The 18739-nt window shown below is 46.8% G+C and overlaps 1 protein-coding gene across 1 annotated transcript in view; it reads right to left on the minus strand.

The window, feature by feature from the left end:
- Positions 1 to 18739, minus strand: part of znf683 (zinc finger protein 683) — a 49037-nt gene that overhangs the window by 19246 nt on the left and 11052 nt on the right. Inside the window, exon 2 of the mRNA XM_033045059.1 lies at positions 9557 to 9679. Coding sequence (XP_032900950.1) covers positions 9557 to 9679 — 123 coding nt within the window. The remainder of the gene's footprint in view (positions 1 to 9556; positions 9680 to 18739) is intronic.

Below are 18739 nucleotides of genomic sequence, written 5' to 3' on the forward strand. Positions count from 1 at the left end.
ATCTATGGAGCGAAGGAGATAGGCAACGTTTCACGTTGCCTATCTCCTTCGCTCCATAGATGCTGCTGCACCCGCTGAGTTTCTCCAGCACTTTTGTCTATCTAACGTGATCACTCATTCCTTCTCTCCAGAGAAGCTGCCAGTTCCGCTGAGTTACTCCAGCATTATTGTACCTCTCTTCGGTGTAAACCAACACCTGCAGTTCCCTCCTGCACGAGATGACAAACATGGTCGTCAGATTCCCAGCCCCTGACTGATCTTGGGAGTCTGCTCATTGTCCTAGTCACCTCAAACGTTGTTTAACCATTACATCAGTTTCGGTTCGTCAAAACTAAAATTTAAAAAAACTAAAAATCAGTTCCCTTGATTTTCTCCAAAGTCATAGATATTCCTGGCACAGACGTGGTGGCTACAGGTTTCACGGGTGTTCGTATCCCAGAGTTGCCTCGCACATAAAGCAAGAGGTTTTCGTGCAGGCGGACACATCGCTGCAATAACCTCGGATATTCCCCCCCCCCCCAGCTGGGATGAATTGTAACGATTACTCACTCGGCGCGGGATGTTGCGGAGATTTGGAAGTCAGTGAGAGGTATTGTTATTCGAAAGAGTTGGAGTCCGAATTACATATTCTGCCAGGGGTAGGATTGATGCCAATATAGACTCACAACCTCCTAACTGCCCCCCCCTTTGTAAAAGGCCGGGGGAACCAGAGGTGACCCCAACTAATGGACATGCACACCACTCTCCCTTAACTTAAAAAAAATAATTTTAATGAACAATCAAAATCCAGGCAGTTTTAGTGGGAATTAAACCCGGGGGTACGGAGAGGGCGACAAACTCTGAAAGCGATTTTCCCGTCGATCTAGTCTGACATTTGCATCGTATTAAATTGCCACTGTGAGTTAGTATTAAACCATCAAATGAGTCAACGTCCCGTAAAGGCGAGGACTTCGACACGTTTGGACAATCAGCAGACCTGGGTCATGACTGGGTCAGACTTTCAAACGCGGGGGAGTGATTGTTTGAAAGATACGAGCATGGAAACTGGCCCTTATGCCCCCACGCAGTCTGCAGCCGACCATCGGTCGCCCTTGTTGTTTGACATCCGGAGGTGGGTTCATGGGAGGTGGTCTCGGAGGGGATGATGCTCCTCAAACTGCGGAGCATCCTGGACAATACAGCTCACCCCCCTGCATGGTCAACCTGAGGAGCACCTTCAGCTAAAGACTGGTTCCACCTAGATGCAGTACAGGAGATATGTTTTCCCTGTGGCTATCAAACTGTACAACTCCTCCCCTTCGGTCGTGGGGTAGACTGACTCCCCTCCCCTCCATCCCTCCCCAATCTTTGCACATCCCCAATCCTTTCCACTAGTCACTTTAATTTCATGTTTCCTGTATCTTGTTCCATGTTCCTGATGTTGGGGGAGTCCAGAACCAGGGGCCACAGTTTAAGAATAAGGAGTAAGCCATTTAGAACGGAGACGAGGAAACACTTTTTCTCACAGAGAGTTGTGAGTCTGTGGAATTCTCTGCCTCAGAGGGCGGTGGAGGCCGGTTCTCTGGATACTTTCAAGAGAGAGCTAGATAGGGCTCTTAAAGATAGCGGAGTCAGGGGATATGGGGAGAAGGCAGGAACGGGGTACTGATTGGGGATGATCAGCCATGATCACATTGAATGGCGGTGCTGGCTCGAAGGGCCGAATGGCCTACTCCTGCACCTATTGTCTATTGTCTATGTTGTGTGTTACGACTGTTGGTAGATCAATCTCCCTCCTGGGATAAAGGTCTATCGTATCGTATGGTACCCCACGTTCCTACTCCCTCCCTCCACACCAGAGGGCAATTTACAGAGGCCAAACTAACCAGGTATTACAGAGGATGTTAAATTAGATGGAACCAACAAGTGAACGGGTAAAAATAGAAAATAATTCTTGAAGTGGTAGTTAGGGAAAAAATGTGAATGGCAAAAGGAAATACATTTCCTAGTGTGTCATTGAAATGGAGATAAATACTGTAGGCCCAGAGGAGATGGTAAACTGGCAGGGTGGATATTGGAGTTCAGATCAATCAATTCCAGGATTAGCATTTAATTTGCCCCCCCACCTCCATCTTCCCCACCCCCATTGTCCGCATCGCTGTGGAGAAGAAAAGTGAAGCAGGCAGCTTTCTTGGCCACAACCTGCCACTAGAGGGCGAGATCGGCAAGTGATGAAACACATTGTGAAAACAATGAATTGCAGATGGAGTAACTCAGCAGGTCAGGCAGCATGTGTGGGAAGGAACTGCAGATGCTGGTTTACACCGAAGCTAGACACAAAACGCTGGAGTAACTCAGCGGGACGAGCAGCATCTCTGGATAGAAGAAATGGGTGACGTTTCGGGTCCAGACCCTTCTTCAGAAGCGTCTCGTCACCCATACTGTCAGGCGGCATTCCTGAAGAACATGGATGGGTGATGTTTCAGGTCGAGACCCTTCTGCAAATCCTTTTAATGAACCATGTTGTCTGGAAACCTTTTATCATGCACCAAACGTGTGCTATATATAGAGTAAATGTTCAATTCTGAGTCTTGCAAAACAAATCGTGAAAATAGCCAAATAGAGTAAATGAGAAACAACCTTATGGTGGTTCACACCTAGGCAGAGCTACCCAGTGTGAAGTTCGGAATGAAACATTATGTACTTCAACACATTCCTATGACCGATTCCTTTACTTCAGAGATGCTGCCTGACACGCTGAGAAACTCCAGCATTTTGTGTTGATCCTCTTCAACATAGTTGCTTGCACTTTCCTGTACGGTACATGGATCTGAGGAGTGTCTCAGCCTTCAGAAGTATACACCCCAGCTGACCAGCTGAACAGTAGCAATGGGCACACCCTGGTTGCCATGGAGGAGTCTGTCCGTATCAGTATTTTATGAGGATATTGCCGGGACTAGAGGGTCTGAGCTATAGGGAGAGGTTGAGTAAGCCGAGTCTCTATTCCCTGGAGCATGGGAGGATGAGGGGTGACCTTATAGAGGAGTATTAAATCATAAGAGGAATAGATCGGGTAGAGTCTCTTGCCCAGAGTAGGTGAATCGAGGACCAGAGGACATAGGTTTAAGATGAAGGGCAAAAGACTTAATAGGAATCTGAGGGGTAACATTTGGGTGAACAAGAGGAGGAGGGCTGGACTTTGTGCCTTCCCCCACAGTGGGAACCATTGTGGGGGGATGTTTTTATGTTTAATGTTAATTTCTTCTTTAATGTTGTGTTGTATTCTTATTAGTGTACTGCAATGGCAACTCGAATTTCACTACACCAACTGGTGTATGTGACAATAAATGAACCTTTGAACATTTTCACACAAAGGGTGGTGGGTGTACGAAACAAGCTGCCAGAGGAGATAGTTGTGGCTGGGACTATCCCCATGTTTAAGAAACAGTTAGACAGGTACATGGATAGGACAGGTTTAGTGGGATATGAAGCAAACGCAGGCAGGTGGGACTAGTGGAGCTGGGACATGTTGGCCGGTGTGGGAAAGTTGGGCCGAAGGGCCTGTGTCCAGACTGTATCAATCTATGACTCTGACTCTATGAGTCACGGGATGCAGGAGACAGGGAGCAAGTCCATCTGAAAGACCTGCAATTCTCATCAGTCGTATATTCCTCAAGGGAGGTGTTGGCCGCTCGGTTGAGTATTTCCAGCAATTTTGTTTTTAATTTTAAGATTTGCTTAATCTGCAGTCTTTTTTTATTTTTCAATTATTAGATGTCACCTGGGCTTTCTCAGCTACTTATTACTAAACCATGTTGGTGTCAACAAATGTACAATGGAGATTTTAAAAAAAGACACTGCCTGCTGGAGTAATTCAGCGGGTCAGGCAGCATTCCTGGAGAACACGGATAGGGGACATTTAAGGTTGGGACCCTTCTTCAGATGAAGATGGCCATTTGTCTGGATTTGAGACTGCCAATCAGCAGGTTTCTTGTGAACAATTTCACTATGGAACCAATTTTGGTGAACCTTTGCTGCATTCTCTCAATGCCAACTATATCCCTCAATCAATCTGTCAATCAACCCCCTCCCCCCCCCCCCCCCCCCCCCCACTCACCTCTATCCACATGTCTGAAGAAGAGTCTTGACTCAAAACGTCAACCATTCCTTCTCTCCAGAGATGCTGCCTGTCCCGCTGAGTTACTCCAGTTCATGACTGATTTCAAGAGAGAGTTAGATTTAGCTCTTCGGGCCAAGGGAAACAAGGGATATGGGGGGAAAAGCCAGAACGGGGTACTGATTTTGGATGATCAGCCATGATCATATTGAATGGCGGAGCTGGCTCAAAGGGGCGAATGGTCTACTCCTGCATTTATGTTTCTATGTTTCTATGAAATGGAAATTAAACTATTATTGAATCAAACACAACGGACAGACTGTGATTTCTTTATAAATGTCTGCTTATCTTCCTACCCTACAGGATGATGGAGGTGTAGTAAGAACGAGTTACAGTTCATATTCTTTGAAGGCTAACGTAATGATGCTTTAAAAAATCCCTTCCCCGCCCTGGTTTCTATTCATCAAGCCATCGCAATGCAAATCCAACATATTTCCCAATTGAGAGGTTGGGCCGATTACATCTTCATGCCAGCCCACTCATCCCGGAAAACAGTTACACTTTTTCCCAAATATTGGAGACTGCAAACCATTCAAATTAACCCATCAGTTAATCATCTTTCTCCAACATATCTCCTCCTAAATCCCTCAGTCTCACACTCCATTATAGCGCCCAACCCCATTTCTCCCAGGGGCCTTAATTGTAACTTTCCACTTTTACCCATAGCATTTTAAGCCCCATCTCCTCTCAAATACATCTTTCAACCTTCCCCCAACCCTTCAACCCACCGCCTTCTGATATGGTCCTCATTTGCACCTCTTTACCTCTAAGTTAGCCCTCACTTCGCCTCCACTTTTACCCCTTAATGCCAGTTCTTCATAATCTCCAACATGTTCTTCCCATATCATTCAACATTACGTTTACCAAAACCATCAAACACACCTTTTAGCAGTACTTAAACCCACCTCAACCCTTCTCCCTGTAGACCACAGTCCCATCCACGATGATGACTGGCTGTGTTGGCCAGCCTTTGCTTTTTTTAAGTTTTAGTTTTTGAGATACAGCAAGGAAACCGGCCCACCGAGTCCACGCCGACCAACAATCACCCATACTCTAGTTCTATCTCATCCCACTTTCGCATCCTACACACTAGGGGCAATTTACAGAAGCCAATTAACCTACAAACTTGAAGATCTTTGAACAACGTACAAACTCCGTACAGACAGCACCCATAATCAGGATCGAACCCAGGACTCTGAGGCAGCAGTTTTACCATTGTGCCACCGTGCTACCCTGACTCATTAGTACATTTAGCAAAGGGGTCATAGAGTGCCAGAGATTCTCCATCTCGAGATTCTCTCCATCTCCTTCAGCCCTTCTTCTCTTCACGAAGGAACGCGCACGTTCTGAACCCAGTAACACAGGAAGAATGTCTACGGCAACCAACTCCACATCTCAGTGCATAGGAAAGCTCCTTTTACTTTCCCTCTCTAAACTTCCTCATTATTTAACCCATGATTTGTAAACTTTCACCCACAGCACAATACGTCTCCAGATCAGCCTTGCCAAACTCCTCCAATACCACAAAAACCTCAAAATGCATCATTGGACCGTCGCCTCCTTTCCAAAGAGACTACGCACAATTCCAATTGAAATTAAAATTGCTGATCCCAGGAGGTCTCTCAAGCCCAATAGTACTTGATTAGACTCCTGGCTCCATTATACTCCAGATTACTTTCGAATAACATCATAAACACCAGTTCCCCGCTCCCCGCTCCACTCATTCAACTTTCAGTAGATTATTTGTTTAAAAAACACACACAGGTGTCTTCATGGTTTTATCAAATGACAGTGTCGTTCACTCTTCAGTAGGACTCAATCTGAACCCCTGAGGGTTTAACTTCAAGTCCCGCAAGATCTGGGAGACATGTTTGTCCAACTTCAAAAAAAAACACCTAAAAAATGTGTAAGATGTGGTCTGGGTGCCTAAAACATTAAGAGTATGGAGGCTCCAAAAGTCAGATGCAAGCTGCTACACACCACCACTCCGTCTTTATAACACAAACAGCTTCGGCATTCAGGGCTGCACTCCAGTGGAGTCAGAAATTCAAAGGCCCTTCCTGTCCTCAGATTGATAAGAAAAGATGTGTCAGCACCATTTTGGCAAAGTGCAAGAGAACACACCAGGTATCCTGACTAATACTTTCTCCTTAACAATGGCAATAAAAAGGAATGATCTACATCATTGCTATTTATAGGAAAGAGCTTGGCAGAAACTCCCACCCATGTCCCACATTAGAATACAAGTCAGAAAATCATTAGGCAGCTTTTGGGACTCGCCAGGCTGCAGTCTGAAGAAAGGTCTTGACCCGAAACATCGTCTACACCTTCCCTCCAGAGACGTTGCCTGTCCCGCTGGGTTACTCCAGCATTTTGTGTCTACCAGCGTCTGCAGTTCCTTCCTACATATTCCGTGCAACCCCATCTGGTTGCCCCAATATGGGAAGGACGTGGAGTGCAGAGGTAGTTTACCAGTTCATTGCCTGGATTAGGGGGGAATTAGCTCCAGGGAGAAGTCGGACAGACTTGGATTGTTTTCTTTAGAATGCCAGAGTTTGAGGGGAGAATTGATAGAAGTATATAAAATAATGAGAGTTATCGATAGGGGGAACTGTCAGAACCTTTCTCCCGGGGTGGAAATATTCAATTACTAGAGGGCGTAGCATTAAGGTGAGAGGAGGAAATGTGCGGGGCAGGTTTTGTTATTTTCTACAGAGTGATGAGTACCTGGAACTTGCTGCTGGTGGTGGTGGTGAAGACAGATGCGATAGTAACGTTTAATGCCCCTGTCCCACTTAGGAAACCTGAACGGAAACCTCTGGAGACTTTGTGCCCCCCCCCCCCCCCCCCAAGGTTTCCGAGCAGTTACCGGAGGTTTTTGTCAGTCTCCCAACCTGCTTCCACTGCCTGCAACCTCCGGCAACCACCTGCAACCTCTGGGAACCTCATGGAAACCTTGGGTGGGGCACAAAGTCTCCAGAGGTTTCCATTCAGGTTTCCTAAGTGGGACAGGGGCATTAAGAGACTTTTGGATAGGCACATGGAAATGCAGGGCATGGAGCGATATGGATTACTAGACCAAGTGCAGACCCGTTGGGTCTGTTCCCCCAACGTGCGGTTGTGGGGGGGGGGGAGGCGGCATGCAGTGTCACACACACTAATTATCCCTCCCCCCCGCACTCACGCTAATTACCCCCCTGGATATTATATTAATATTATTAATGTGCTCCTTTTACCCCATAACCACCCTATCTACTGACGCATAGCCCCCAACTTGCAGTCACATCTAGAGAGAGGGAGGGGGGGACGGAGTTAGAGAGTGAGGGCAGAGAGAGAGAAGGGGCAGAGACAGAGAGAGAGACAGAGACACAGAGAGGGGCAAGAGGGATAGGGGGGTGGAGAGGAGGAGAAGAGGGAGGGTGGGTGATGGGGGAAAGGTGGGAGAGGAGGGGAGGAGAGAGAGAGGGTGAGAGTGAGGGGCAGAGAGAGGGGGTGCTGAGAGGGGGGTGAGGGGGAGAGGTTGGGAGTGGGGAGGGAGGGGGAGGGTGGAGGAAGAGGGTAGGGGGTGTGGAGGGGAGGAGGTTTAGGGGAGGGAGGGAGGGTGGGGGAGGGGGTGGAGGGGAGGAGAGGGGAGAGAGAGGGGGGGAGGGGGAGGAGAGAGGGGGAGGAGAGAGGGGGAGGAGAGAGGGGGAGGAGAGAGGGGGAGGAGAGAGGGGAGGAGAGAGGGGGAGGAGAGAGGGGGAGGATGAGAGGGGGAGGAGAGGGGGGGGGAGAAAGGGGGGGGGGGGGGGGGGGGAGGGGGGGGGGGGGGGGGGGGGAGAGGGGGGGAGAGGAGAGGGGGGAGAGGAGAGGGGGAGAGGGGATGGGGGGAGAGGAGAGGAGGAGAGGGGGCAGAGGAGAGGAGGAGAGGAGAGGAGAGGTGTGAGAAGAGGGTGGGGAGAGGAGAGGGGGGGGGAGAGGAGAGGGGGGGGGGAGAGGAGAGGGGGGGGGGGAGAGGAGAGGGGGGGGAGAGGAGAGGGGGGGAGAGGAGAGGGGGGGGAGAGGAGAGAGGGGGGGGGGGAGAGGAGAGGGGGGGGAGAGGAGAGGGTGCCTTTTTACTTCAACCCAAACAACCATTTGCAGGCAGTGCTTTTTTCCTCAAACTAACCATATTTTCATTTTCAAACCACATTATGGGTACTCACAGCTGTGGAAACGTTTGTTCAGTGTTATTCAGAGCTCTGATTGAGGCACACCACTTGCAGAGACTGATTGAGGCACACCACTTCCTGGTTTTATAGTCCCTCCTCCTCCCTCCAGCAGGGGCAGCAGAGAGAATGGGGAATTTTGTCAAAACATTAATATCTCTGTCATTTTTCATCGACGGGAAAAATCCTCGGCACACACGTGGCGGAGGGAGGCTCTGAGCGAGGTGGCCAAAAATGACGGCCGTAGGTGGCGGCGTTCTCTCGGAAATCGCAGCACAGAAGGCCAAAAGCAGTCAAGAACAGAGATTTAGTAATATAGATGTGCAGGCAGATAAGAGCTGGTCTTGACCATGTTCAGGACAACTATTGTGAGTTGTAGGGCCTGTTCCTGTGCTGTATTATTCTATAGATAGACACAAAAAGCTGGAGTAACTCAGCGGGTCAGGCAGCATCTTTGGAGAAAAGGAATAGGTGACATTTCTTCAGACCCTCGTCTCAACACGAAGTGTCACCTACTCATTTTCTCCAGAGATATTGCCTGATCCGCTGAGTTATTCCATCTGTTTTAGGTCTATCTTCGGTTTACACCATTATCTGCAGTTCCTTCCTACACATACTGTATTATTCCATGTGTAGGAAGGCGCTGCGGATGCTGGTTTAAACCGAGGATAGACACAATATGCTGAAGTAACTCAGCGGGACAGGCGGCATCTCTGGAGAGAAGGAAAGGGTGACGTTTCGGGTTGAGACCCTTCTTCAGACCCATTCCTTCTCTCCAGAGATGCTGCCTGTCCCGTTGAGTTACTCCAACTTTTTATTCTATATGTTCAAGAATAGTGACTAGAAAAGCAATGAACATCTGTATCATGCTTGGGCATCTCCTGATGCGGCCGTCCCACTTAGGAAACCTGAACGGAAACCTCTGGAGACTTTGCGCCCCACCCAAGGTTTCCGTGCAGTTCCCGGTGGTTTTTGTCAGTCTCCCTACCTGCAACCTCCGGCAACCACCTGCAACCTCCAGGAACCGCACGGAAACCTTGGGTGGGGCGCAAAGTCTCCAGAGGTTTCCGTTCAGGTTTCCTAAGTGGGACAGGCGCATTAGTATGTGAGAGGCATGAAATAAATACAAATTTTTCTTTTTCATGGCGGTACAGAGATAAGATTTGACTCCAGTTATCCAGTTGCTTTTGGCTGGTGGCCATGGATTACTCACCCTCCAGAAGTACTTTCTGCTTATGTTCTTTGGGACATTGTCTTTGGTGTAGATATCCCCAACCAATGGCCCGAAGCGTGTTCCTTGGGGGATGTATTCTTTACTGAGCACTCCAATCACCTGCTGGTCAGGAAAGAAAGGTTTGGTCAGAGATCACTCATTCCTCCCGGACTTCCACAAAGGTGATCAAAAGGAGTTTAAATGAAAGTACTTTGCATGCCATTTAACATGTAGAACGCGGGCCAGGTTTGGTGTGACAAGTCCTCAGGGTGGAGGCTGTGGGCCTGGAGTTGAACGTGGAACCCAGGCGGGTCGACGGCTCCAACCTGCTGGTGGATGGCTCAGCCCAAAGAAGGACCCCGATCCGAAATGTCACCCATCCTTTTTCTCCAGAGACGCTGCCTGGACCCGCTGAGTTACTCCAGCGCTTTGAGTCTATCTTTAGTACAACAAGTGTACAGTCGACAGCAGAGTCAAACGAAGGTACACAAAAAAGCTGGAGAAACTCAACGGATGCAGCAGCATCTATGGAGCGAAGGAAATTCGCTCCATAGGTTCAGGGGTTCGGCCCGAAACGTTGCCTATTTCCTTCGCTCCATAGATGCTGCTGCACCCGCTGAGTTTCTCCAGCTTTTTTGTGTACCTTCGATTTTCCAGCATCTGCAGTTCCTTCTTAAACGCAGAGTCAAACGTATGGGTGCAGAGCCCTCTACAGATGGAGAGCCACATTGTAACATAATACTCCAGTGCACTACTGAGGTAGCACCACATTAAGGAGGTGCTGAATTCAGGATGAGCTACTCGAGCTACAAGTTGTGCATTGGCACAGTCAACGGGCATTTGGAGTAGTTTGTTGCGTGCAAAGCCCTTTGATGCGCATTGAAAGTTTTGAAAGATTCAATAAGAATGAAGGGGTTTGTGGCCTTGTATGTCTTTAAACTGGAGGGTGGAGTCACAGATACACAAATCTTTTCTGCAAGATTTGTATGCATTGGATCTTTGGATGAGTGGCCCCCACAGCCTTGTGTGGCAAAGAACTCCACAGATTCACCACCCTCTGACTAAATAAATGTATCCTCATCTTCTTCCCAAAGGATGGATTAGAGAGGCTGGCATAGAGAAGGCTGTGAGGAGAGCTGATGAGTTGCCCAGGCGGAGTGGTCACTACAATGTTCTTCCCATTACCAATGTCAAAGAGAGAAACAGCACGGAACCAGGCCCTTTGGCCCATCACGTTCACACTGACCACCATGAACTATTTACACCAATCCTACATTTAACCCATGTTTTTTAATTCTCCCTAAATTACAGTCAACACACACACACACACACACACACACACACACACATACACACACACACACACACACACACACACACACACACACGCGCGATCAATTAACCTACCAACCCGCACATTATTTGGATGTGGGAAGAAACCGAAACCCTCAAGGTAAACCCACATGGTCACAGAGAGAATGAGGAAACTCCACACAGACAGCATCCGAGTCCAGGACCAAACCCAAGTCCCGAGCATCATGAGGCAGCGACTCTGCCAGCCATACCATTGCGTGAGGAGTTAAGGTTGTGGGCTCAGAGGTATGAAATAAAAAGGATAAGAGAATTAAGATTGGCATGAGGAAACTTCTTGTTTGGTCTTCCACAGCCTAGGAATGGAATTTGCAACACCATATGTGGTGGAAGCAGGTTCCATCGTGACCTTCAAGAGGGAATTGGCTAAATATGTGGCAAGGGAAAGTTTGCAAGACTTCCGAGAATTGGCCAGGGGGGTGGAACGATAATATCTCTGGTAGAGAGTAAGTGGGTTGAACGAAGGTCTGAAGGTCACAATGGAATCTGCTTCCACCACATCTGCAGACAGGTGTTCCAAATTCTACTCTTATGCTGTGTGGAACGAAAAACGAGAAGTTTCCTCACGCCACTCTTAATTCTCTTCCCCTTTTATGTTATAACTCCGAGCTCTCATCCTTGACTGCGTTGTAACCATTCCATGATTTTATTTTGCTCCATCAACTCACCAGACCAAGAGCTATGCAAACATCCACTTGCTATTTGTGGGAGCTTACTGCGTACAATCCTGTTGCAGAATATGTTTCATAATTATGCACTGCTGAAGCAATTCATCGACGATGAGGTGCATTAGAAAATTCAACTGATGTGCCTTTATGTAACATAGTGCAAGTTCTTATTTACTTACTTGACATTTCTCCAAATAATCCATTCCCTCCATATATGTCTTCAAAAAGCAGTTGAATTTTTGCATCTCCCCTCTCTCTGTCCCTCCCCCATCCTAGTCATCGTACTAGTTTCACTGTTGTCCTGCTGAGTTTCACTGTTTGCATCACTCGTTATCACCCTCCCCATAGTCAACAATGGACCATTGTGGGTTCCACCTCTCCTTGATCATCATTGCTTCTTGCATATCGTTCATTCATTTGTTCTATGTACCTATATCTCTTGTTTCCCTCTCCCCCCGACACTTAGTCTGAAGAAGGGTCTCAACCCGAAATGTCACCTAATCCTTTTCTCCAGAGATGCTGCCTGACCCCCTGAGTTACTCCAGCTCTATGTGTCTATTTTTGAGATACATTTCAATGCTCTAATTATCTCTCCGGCACCAGATTTTGACCAGTTTCTTTTGCTCTAACCCTTTGACTTTCACGATGACCTTATATGGTAACTATCAATGTGGGAAACTGACTTAACAACATTTCTAATCATAGGAGATTAGCAGTATGAAATTAGCCAGTTCGATTGTCAGCAGTACCAATGAATGCTTATGTTGCAACTTCCTGCTTTAAAGAGAGAACATTTTCATTTCCCTCTTATTTGACTAATGGTTTTCAAGAACTGAAGGGGAACCACTGAATTCTCATAGGTGGCTGATTTCTGTACCAGTTTGTCTGAAGAAGGGTCTCAACCCAAAACGTCACCCATGCTTTCTCTACCGAGATGCAGCCTGTCCCACTGAATTAACCTCCAATGGGTGCTTTGACATCCTTTGACTGTAGTAGTGCTTTCACTCAAGAGGACAACACTCATCATCGTCTGAAGAAGGGTTTCGGCCCGAAACGTTGCCCATCTCCCTCGCTCCATAGATGCTGCTGCATCCACTGAGTTTCTCCAGCATTTTTGTGTACCTTCGATTTTCCAGTTCCTTCTTAAACACTCGTCATGAGATGTTAGGAGTATGAGTCCATTCATCCCTTCAGGTCTGCTTTGTCACTCAATTATGTCTTGGCTGTTCCACAACTCATCAATTCACCATTTACCAATTTTGTTCCTTGTGACCCTTGTCTAAAACAAACCTCTCACTCTCCAGGAAGCTTCAGCTGATGACTCGCACTAGCATACCGTTGTGGGAGAGGGAGAGAGAGTTCCAAATTTCTTCCCCAAACAGACCGGCGCCAAGTTTAATATTCTGTTCCTTTGTTCTCAATTCCCCGCCGTGGATAGGTTTATCATATCTGCTCTGCGCCTCCTTTTAACGTTTCATGTTCCTAAAATACTACCACTCGTCATCTTCCTACATTCGAGAGCTTCCAAGCCCAGTTAATGGAAGTGGTGTCACCAGCTCCGCCTCATTCTCCAAGAAGTCAGCAACCCTTGGTTGTTCCATGAAAAGATGACATAAGGAGGTTCCTCCCCCCTGCTCCTCCCTTCCTCTAGGCGTTTCACCACGGGTGGGACAAAATGGAAAAACCATCAATTCACAGGCACGCACATACATTGGAGGCATCTCACTTTGACTATGACGAGGTCTTGGCTAACACAGAAGTCCTGCCATCCGAGCGAATTGGAAGGAACAAAAAGGGAATAACCCTCTCAAAATACAGGCATTAAATACTATTCACGTGCTCCACTCACTTTCCACAGATCCTCTGAGCCCACAAAACATCAATCGGCCGTGCTAGAGGCTGGAAATCAACCGATTAGATTATGCCTTTATAAAATTGACGCAATTTTAAGAAACAATTACAGATTTACTGCCAGGCAAGTGAGACATCCTTATCTTATCAGCACGACTTCTAGAAGTTGCTGCCAAATGGAATTTGGGTGTTATAATGTACAAGGGATTCTTGGCTTTATACAAAAAGGCAGAGAGCACAAAAAGTAAATACATTTTGGCAAACCTTTATAAATCACTGTTTAGACCTCGGATGAATTATGCCATTCAGTCCCAGACACATATTTTGGGAAGGGTGACAAAGACTAAAGAAAGGATATAATAGAGGTTCCTCATCAAATATTCAGGAAGAAGAGTCCAGTTTATATGGTGATATTGCAACTGCTCTATTTGGAAAATTACAATAGGTCAAAATGATGCAGGGTTCTGATAAAGTGAACAAGGAGAAGTTTAAAATGGTGGAAGGCCCAGTTACCACGAGTATTGAAGATAACTAGCAAGATATTTATTTGAAACAGTAAATATCTGCAATGCACAAGCTGATATAATGGTGGAAGCAGATTCAATAATAGGGTGGCACGGTGGCACAGCAGTAGAATTGCTGCCTTACAGCGCTGGAGACGCAGGTTTGATCCTGACTACGGGTGCTGTCTGCACGGAGTTTGTACGTTCTCCCCGTGAGCTGCGTGGGTTTTCTCCAAGAACTTCGGTTTACTCCCACACACCAAAGACCCACAGGTTTGGAGGTTAATTGGCTTGGTAAAATGTAAAAATTGTCCCTAGTGGGTGTAGGATAGTGTTAATGTGTGGGGATCGCTGGTCGGCGCGGACCCGATGGGCCGAAGGGCCTGTTTCCCCGCTGTGACTCTAAACAAAACTAAACTAAACTAAATGGCTAGTCACACCCTGGCCACTCGCCTTTTCTCCCCATCAGGCAAAAGGCATGGAAGTGTGAATACGCACCTTCAGAATCGGAGACATTTTCTTCCGAACTGTTATCAGGCAACTGAACCATTTAACCAACAGCTAAGGAGCAGCTCTGTGTTACTATCTACCTCATTGGAGACCCTCAGACTATCTTTGATCGGACTTTACTGGACTTTATCTTGCACTAAACTTCATTCGGGTTATTCCCTCTGTCATGTGTCTGTACACTATGGGTGGCTTGATTGTAATCATGTATTGTCTTTCCACTGGCTGGTTAGCATGCAACAATAGCCTTTCACTGTACCTTGGTACACGTGACAATAAACTAAAGGAAGTTAAATTATAAACTAAACTATAAACTAAACCAAACAAGGAACTGCAGATGCTGGTTAATACACAAAAGAACACAAACTGCTGGAGAAGGTAGACAAAAATGCTGGAGAAACTCAGCGGGTGCAGCAGCATCTATGGAGCGAAGGAAATAGGCAACGTTTCGTCCCGAAACGTTGCCTATTTCCTTCGCTCCATAGATGCTGCTGCACCCGCTGAGTTTCTCCAGCATTTTTGTGTACCTTCGATTTTCCAGCATCTGCAGTTCCTTCTTAAACAAACTGCTGGATAAACTCAGCAGGTCAGGCAGCATCTCTGGAGAACATGGATAGGTGATGCTTTGGGCAGAGATGCTGCTTGACCGGCTGAGTTACTCCAGCACCTTGAGCCCTTCAATGATTGCTTCCTGAAGAACACAGGATAAACTACTGAAAGTGTTGGAAAACCAGGACTATTATGCAAGAGCAACAGATTGGGACGGATTAAACAAAGGCCCAGCACAATGGAGAAATGGCATGTATAACTGCATCTCTAATTTATCAAGGAATTAACTTATGTAATTAAAAACAGTTAAAGTACAAAATGCATTGCATCCAAACCAAAAAACATGTAAATCTAGTTTATTTATTTTGACTCATTGATCATGGATTCTCCTAGTCCTCTCACCTGCACTCAGTATTCAATCCTCTTGTCCAGAAGATTGAGATTTAAAAGCCACACCTGCTCCATAGAAACTAAATGGGTGCTGAATCCTGCAGTGTGACAGGTGGCAAGCTCAGAGATTCGATGCTGTTGGAATGGCCATTATATTTGTAAAAGGCTGAAGAATGAACCAGTCCCCAAACAGCTATTGGCTTCATTACACAAGCAAGTGTAATGTCCAGAAGTCCAGAACAAGGGGTCACAGTTTAAGGATAAAGGGGAAATCTTTTAGGACCGAGATGAGGAAAACATTTTTCACACAGAGAGTGGTGAATCTCTGGAATTCTCTGCCACAGAAGGTAGTTGAGGCCAGTTCATTGGCTATATTTAAGAGGGAGTTAGATGTGGCCCTTGTGGCTAAAGGGATCAGGGGGTATGGAGAGAAGGCAGGTACGGGATACTGAGTTGGATGATCAGCCATGATCATATTGAATGGTGGTGCAGGCTCGAAGGGCCGAATGGCCTACTCCTGCACCTATTTTCTACGTTTCTATGTCTAAGTGGAACCAGCAATCATACCCGGTTCTTAAGATTCAGATTCAGATTCAATTTTAATTGTCATTGTCAGTGTACAGTACAGAGACAACGAAATGCATTTAGCATCTCCCTGGAAGAGCGACATAGCAAATGATTTGAATAAATAATAATAAGTGTCCGGGGGGGGGGGGGGGGGGGGGGGGGGGTGATTGGCAGTCACCGAGGTACTCAAGAGACTCAAGAGATTCTGGAAATTAAATGCACTGTCAGTGCTCACAACTACACCCAAGATCTTCTGCATGACTTAAATGTCACCTTGCGGCTTATTAACCCTTCAGAATTATCCTGGTCACCACAAGTGGAAGATTATTCTGGCCAAAGTATCATTGGGGGGAAACAAAAAAACTTTCTAGACAACTTAAAAAAAAAATTTTAATCACTATGTACATTGAAAAATGAAGGTTAATTGACAGGCCGAAATGACTCAGTTAACAGAGAGAGTGTTCACTCTCCAATTAGCTTGTGGGAGGCTGGCTGGCAACTATTGGTGGGGAGAAACCAAATGCTGGAGAAACTCAGTGGGTGAGGCAGCATCTATGGAGAGAAGGAATTGCCGACGTTTGCCGACCCTGAAGCAGGGTCTCAACCCAAAACGTCACCAATTCCTTCTCTCCATAGATGCTGCCTCACCTGCTGAGTTTCTCCAGCATTTTGTGTCGACCTTCGATTTTACCAGCATCTGCAGTTCTTTCTTAAACTATTGGTGGGGGTTGTGGAGGAGGAGGGAGAGTTGGCAAGGGGAGATCACAGGGTGAAACACCACAAATTCACCCAGCCCAAGCTGCCACCTGTGGCCACATCGGTGAGGAAGGATTCCTTACTTAAGTGGAAAACAATTAACAACCAAAAGGAAGAATGAGGAAACAAGGAACTGCAGATGCTGGTTAACAAATGGACTTGGGATCTGACCCGAAGCATCACCTATCCATGTTTTGCATCCTGGCCCATTGAGTTCACCAGAACTCTGCCTCTTTTTTTGAGACTTAAAGGAAGAAGCAGACAAGCAACGTGATGGAAACAAAGGAATTGGTGCTGAGTCACAGACTTGGCATTGTTGAACCACAGACAGCCTATGTATCAGCAAATCATTTCCCTTAAACATCCTGCATTAAAATCGGGAATACGGAATGGAATGTTGCAAAGATTTAATTTTTAACTGTAGCACTGAGGTGCAAGATTTTCTTCGAGCAGCAGAACCCGGCACGGACTTAAGGATAAGGAAGGGAAGGAAGAAAGGAAGTAAGGTGGCTGGAGAGGATTGAAGGAATGAAGGAAAGGTGGAGGAGAGGGAAGGAGAGGGAGGGAGAGAGAGGGAGAGAGAGGGGCAGAGAGGGGCAGAGAGGGAGAGAGAGGGAGAGAGAGGGAGGGAGGGAGGGAGAGGGAGGGAGGGAGGGAGGGAGGGAGGGAGGGAGGGAGGGAGGGAGGGAGGGAGGGAGGGAGGGAGGGAGGGAGGGAGGGAGGGAGGGAGGGAGGGAGGAAGGAGGGAGGGAGGAAGGAAGGTAGGAAGGAAGGAAGGAAGGAAGGAAGGAAGGAAGGAAGGAAGGAAGGGAGGAAGGAGGAAAGGGAGGCAGAAAGGGAGGCAGGGCGGGAGGGGGGAAGGAAGGATGGAAGGAAGGAAGGAAGGAAGGAAGGAAGGAAGGGAGGGAGGGAGGGAAGGAAGGAAGGATGGAAGGAAGGAAGGAAGGAAGGAAGGAAGGAAGGAAGGAAGGAAGGAAGGAAGGAAGGAAGGAAGGAAGGAAGGAAGGAAGGAAGGAAGGAAGGAAGGAAGGAAGGAAGGAAGTCAGCACCTCATTTCGTAATCTTGGGACAATATTGCAGGTAGAAGATACACATGTAAATTTGAACATAGAATATAGTACTGTACAATATGGGAACGGGCCCTTCAGCTCACAATGTTTGTGCCAAACTTAATTCTTAATTAAACTGACCTCATCGAACCATATCTCTCTATTCCCTGCAGTTCCATGTGCCTATCTAAAAGCCTCTTAACCAATGCGTTCCAGGTCTCCACTACTCTGTAAAAAAAAACATGCCCCGCACATCTCCATTAAACTTTCCCCCTCTCACCTTATAGCTCTACTCACTAGTGTTGGACATTTCCACAATGGGAAAATGGTTCAGACTGTCGACCCTATCTACAGTGGCTTGCAAAAGTATTCATACCCCTTGACCTTTTCCACATTTTGACACGTTACAACCACAAACGTAAATGTATTTTATTGGGATTTTATGTGATAGACCAACACAAAGTGGCGCATAATTGTGAAGCGGAAGGAAAATGATACATGGTTTTCAAATTTTTTTACAAATAAAAAACTGAAAAGTGTGGCGTGCAAAAGTATTCATCCCTCTTTACTCTGATACCCCTAAATAAAATCCAGTGCAACCAATTGCCTTCAGAAGTCACCTAATTAGTAAATAGAGTCCACTTGTGTGTAATCTAATCTCAGTATAAATACAGCTGTTCTGTGAAGGCCTCAGAGGTTTGTTAGAGAACATTAGTGAACAAACAGCATCATGAAGCCCAAGGAACACACCAGACAGGCCAGGGATAAAGTTGTGGAGAAGTTTAAAGCAGGGTTAGGTTATAAAAAAATATCCCAAGCTTTGAACATCTCACGGAGCACTGTTCAATCCATCATCTGAAAATGGAAAGAGTATGGCACAACTGCAAACCTACCAAGACATGGCCGTCCACCTAAACTGACAGGCCGGGCAAGGAGAGCATTGATCAGAGAAGCAGCCAAGAGGCCCATGGT

The sequence above is a fragment of the Amblyraja radiata genome, chromosome 27 (genome assembly GCF_010909765.2).
Source record: "Amblyraja radiata isolate CabotCenter1 chromosome 27, sAmbRad1.1.pri, whole genome shotgun sequence".
NCBI classification, from domain to species: Eukaryota; Metazoa; Chordata; class Chondrichthyes; order Rajiformes; family Rajidae; genus Amblyraja; species Amblyraja radiata.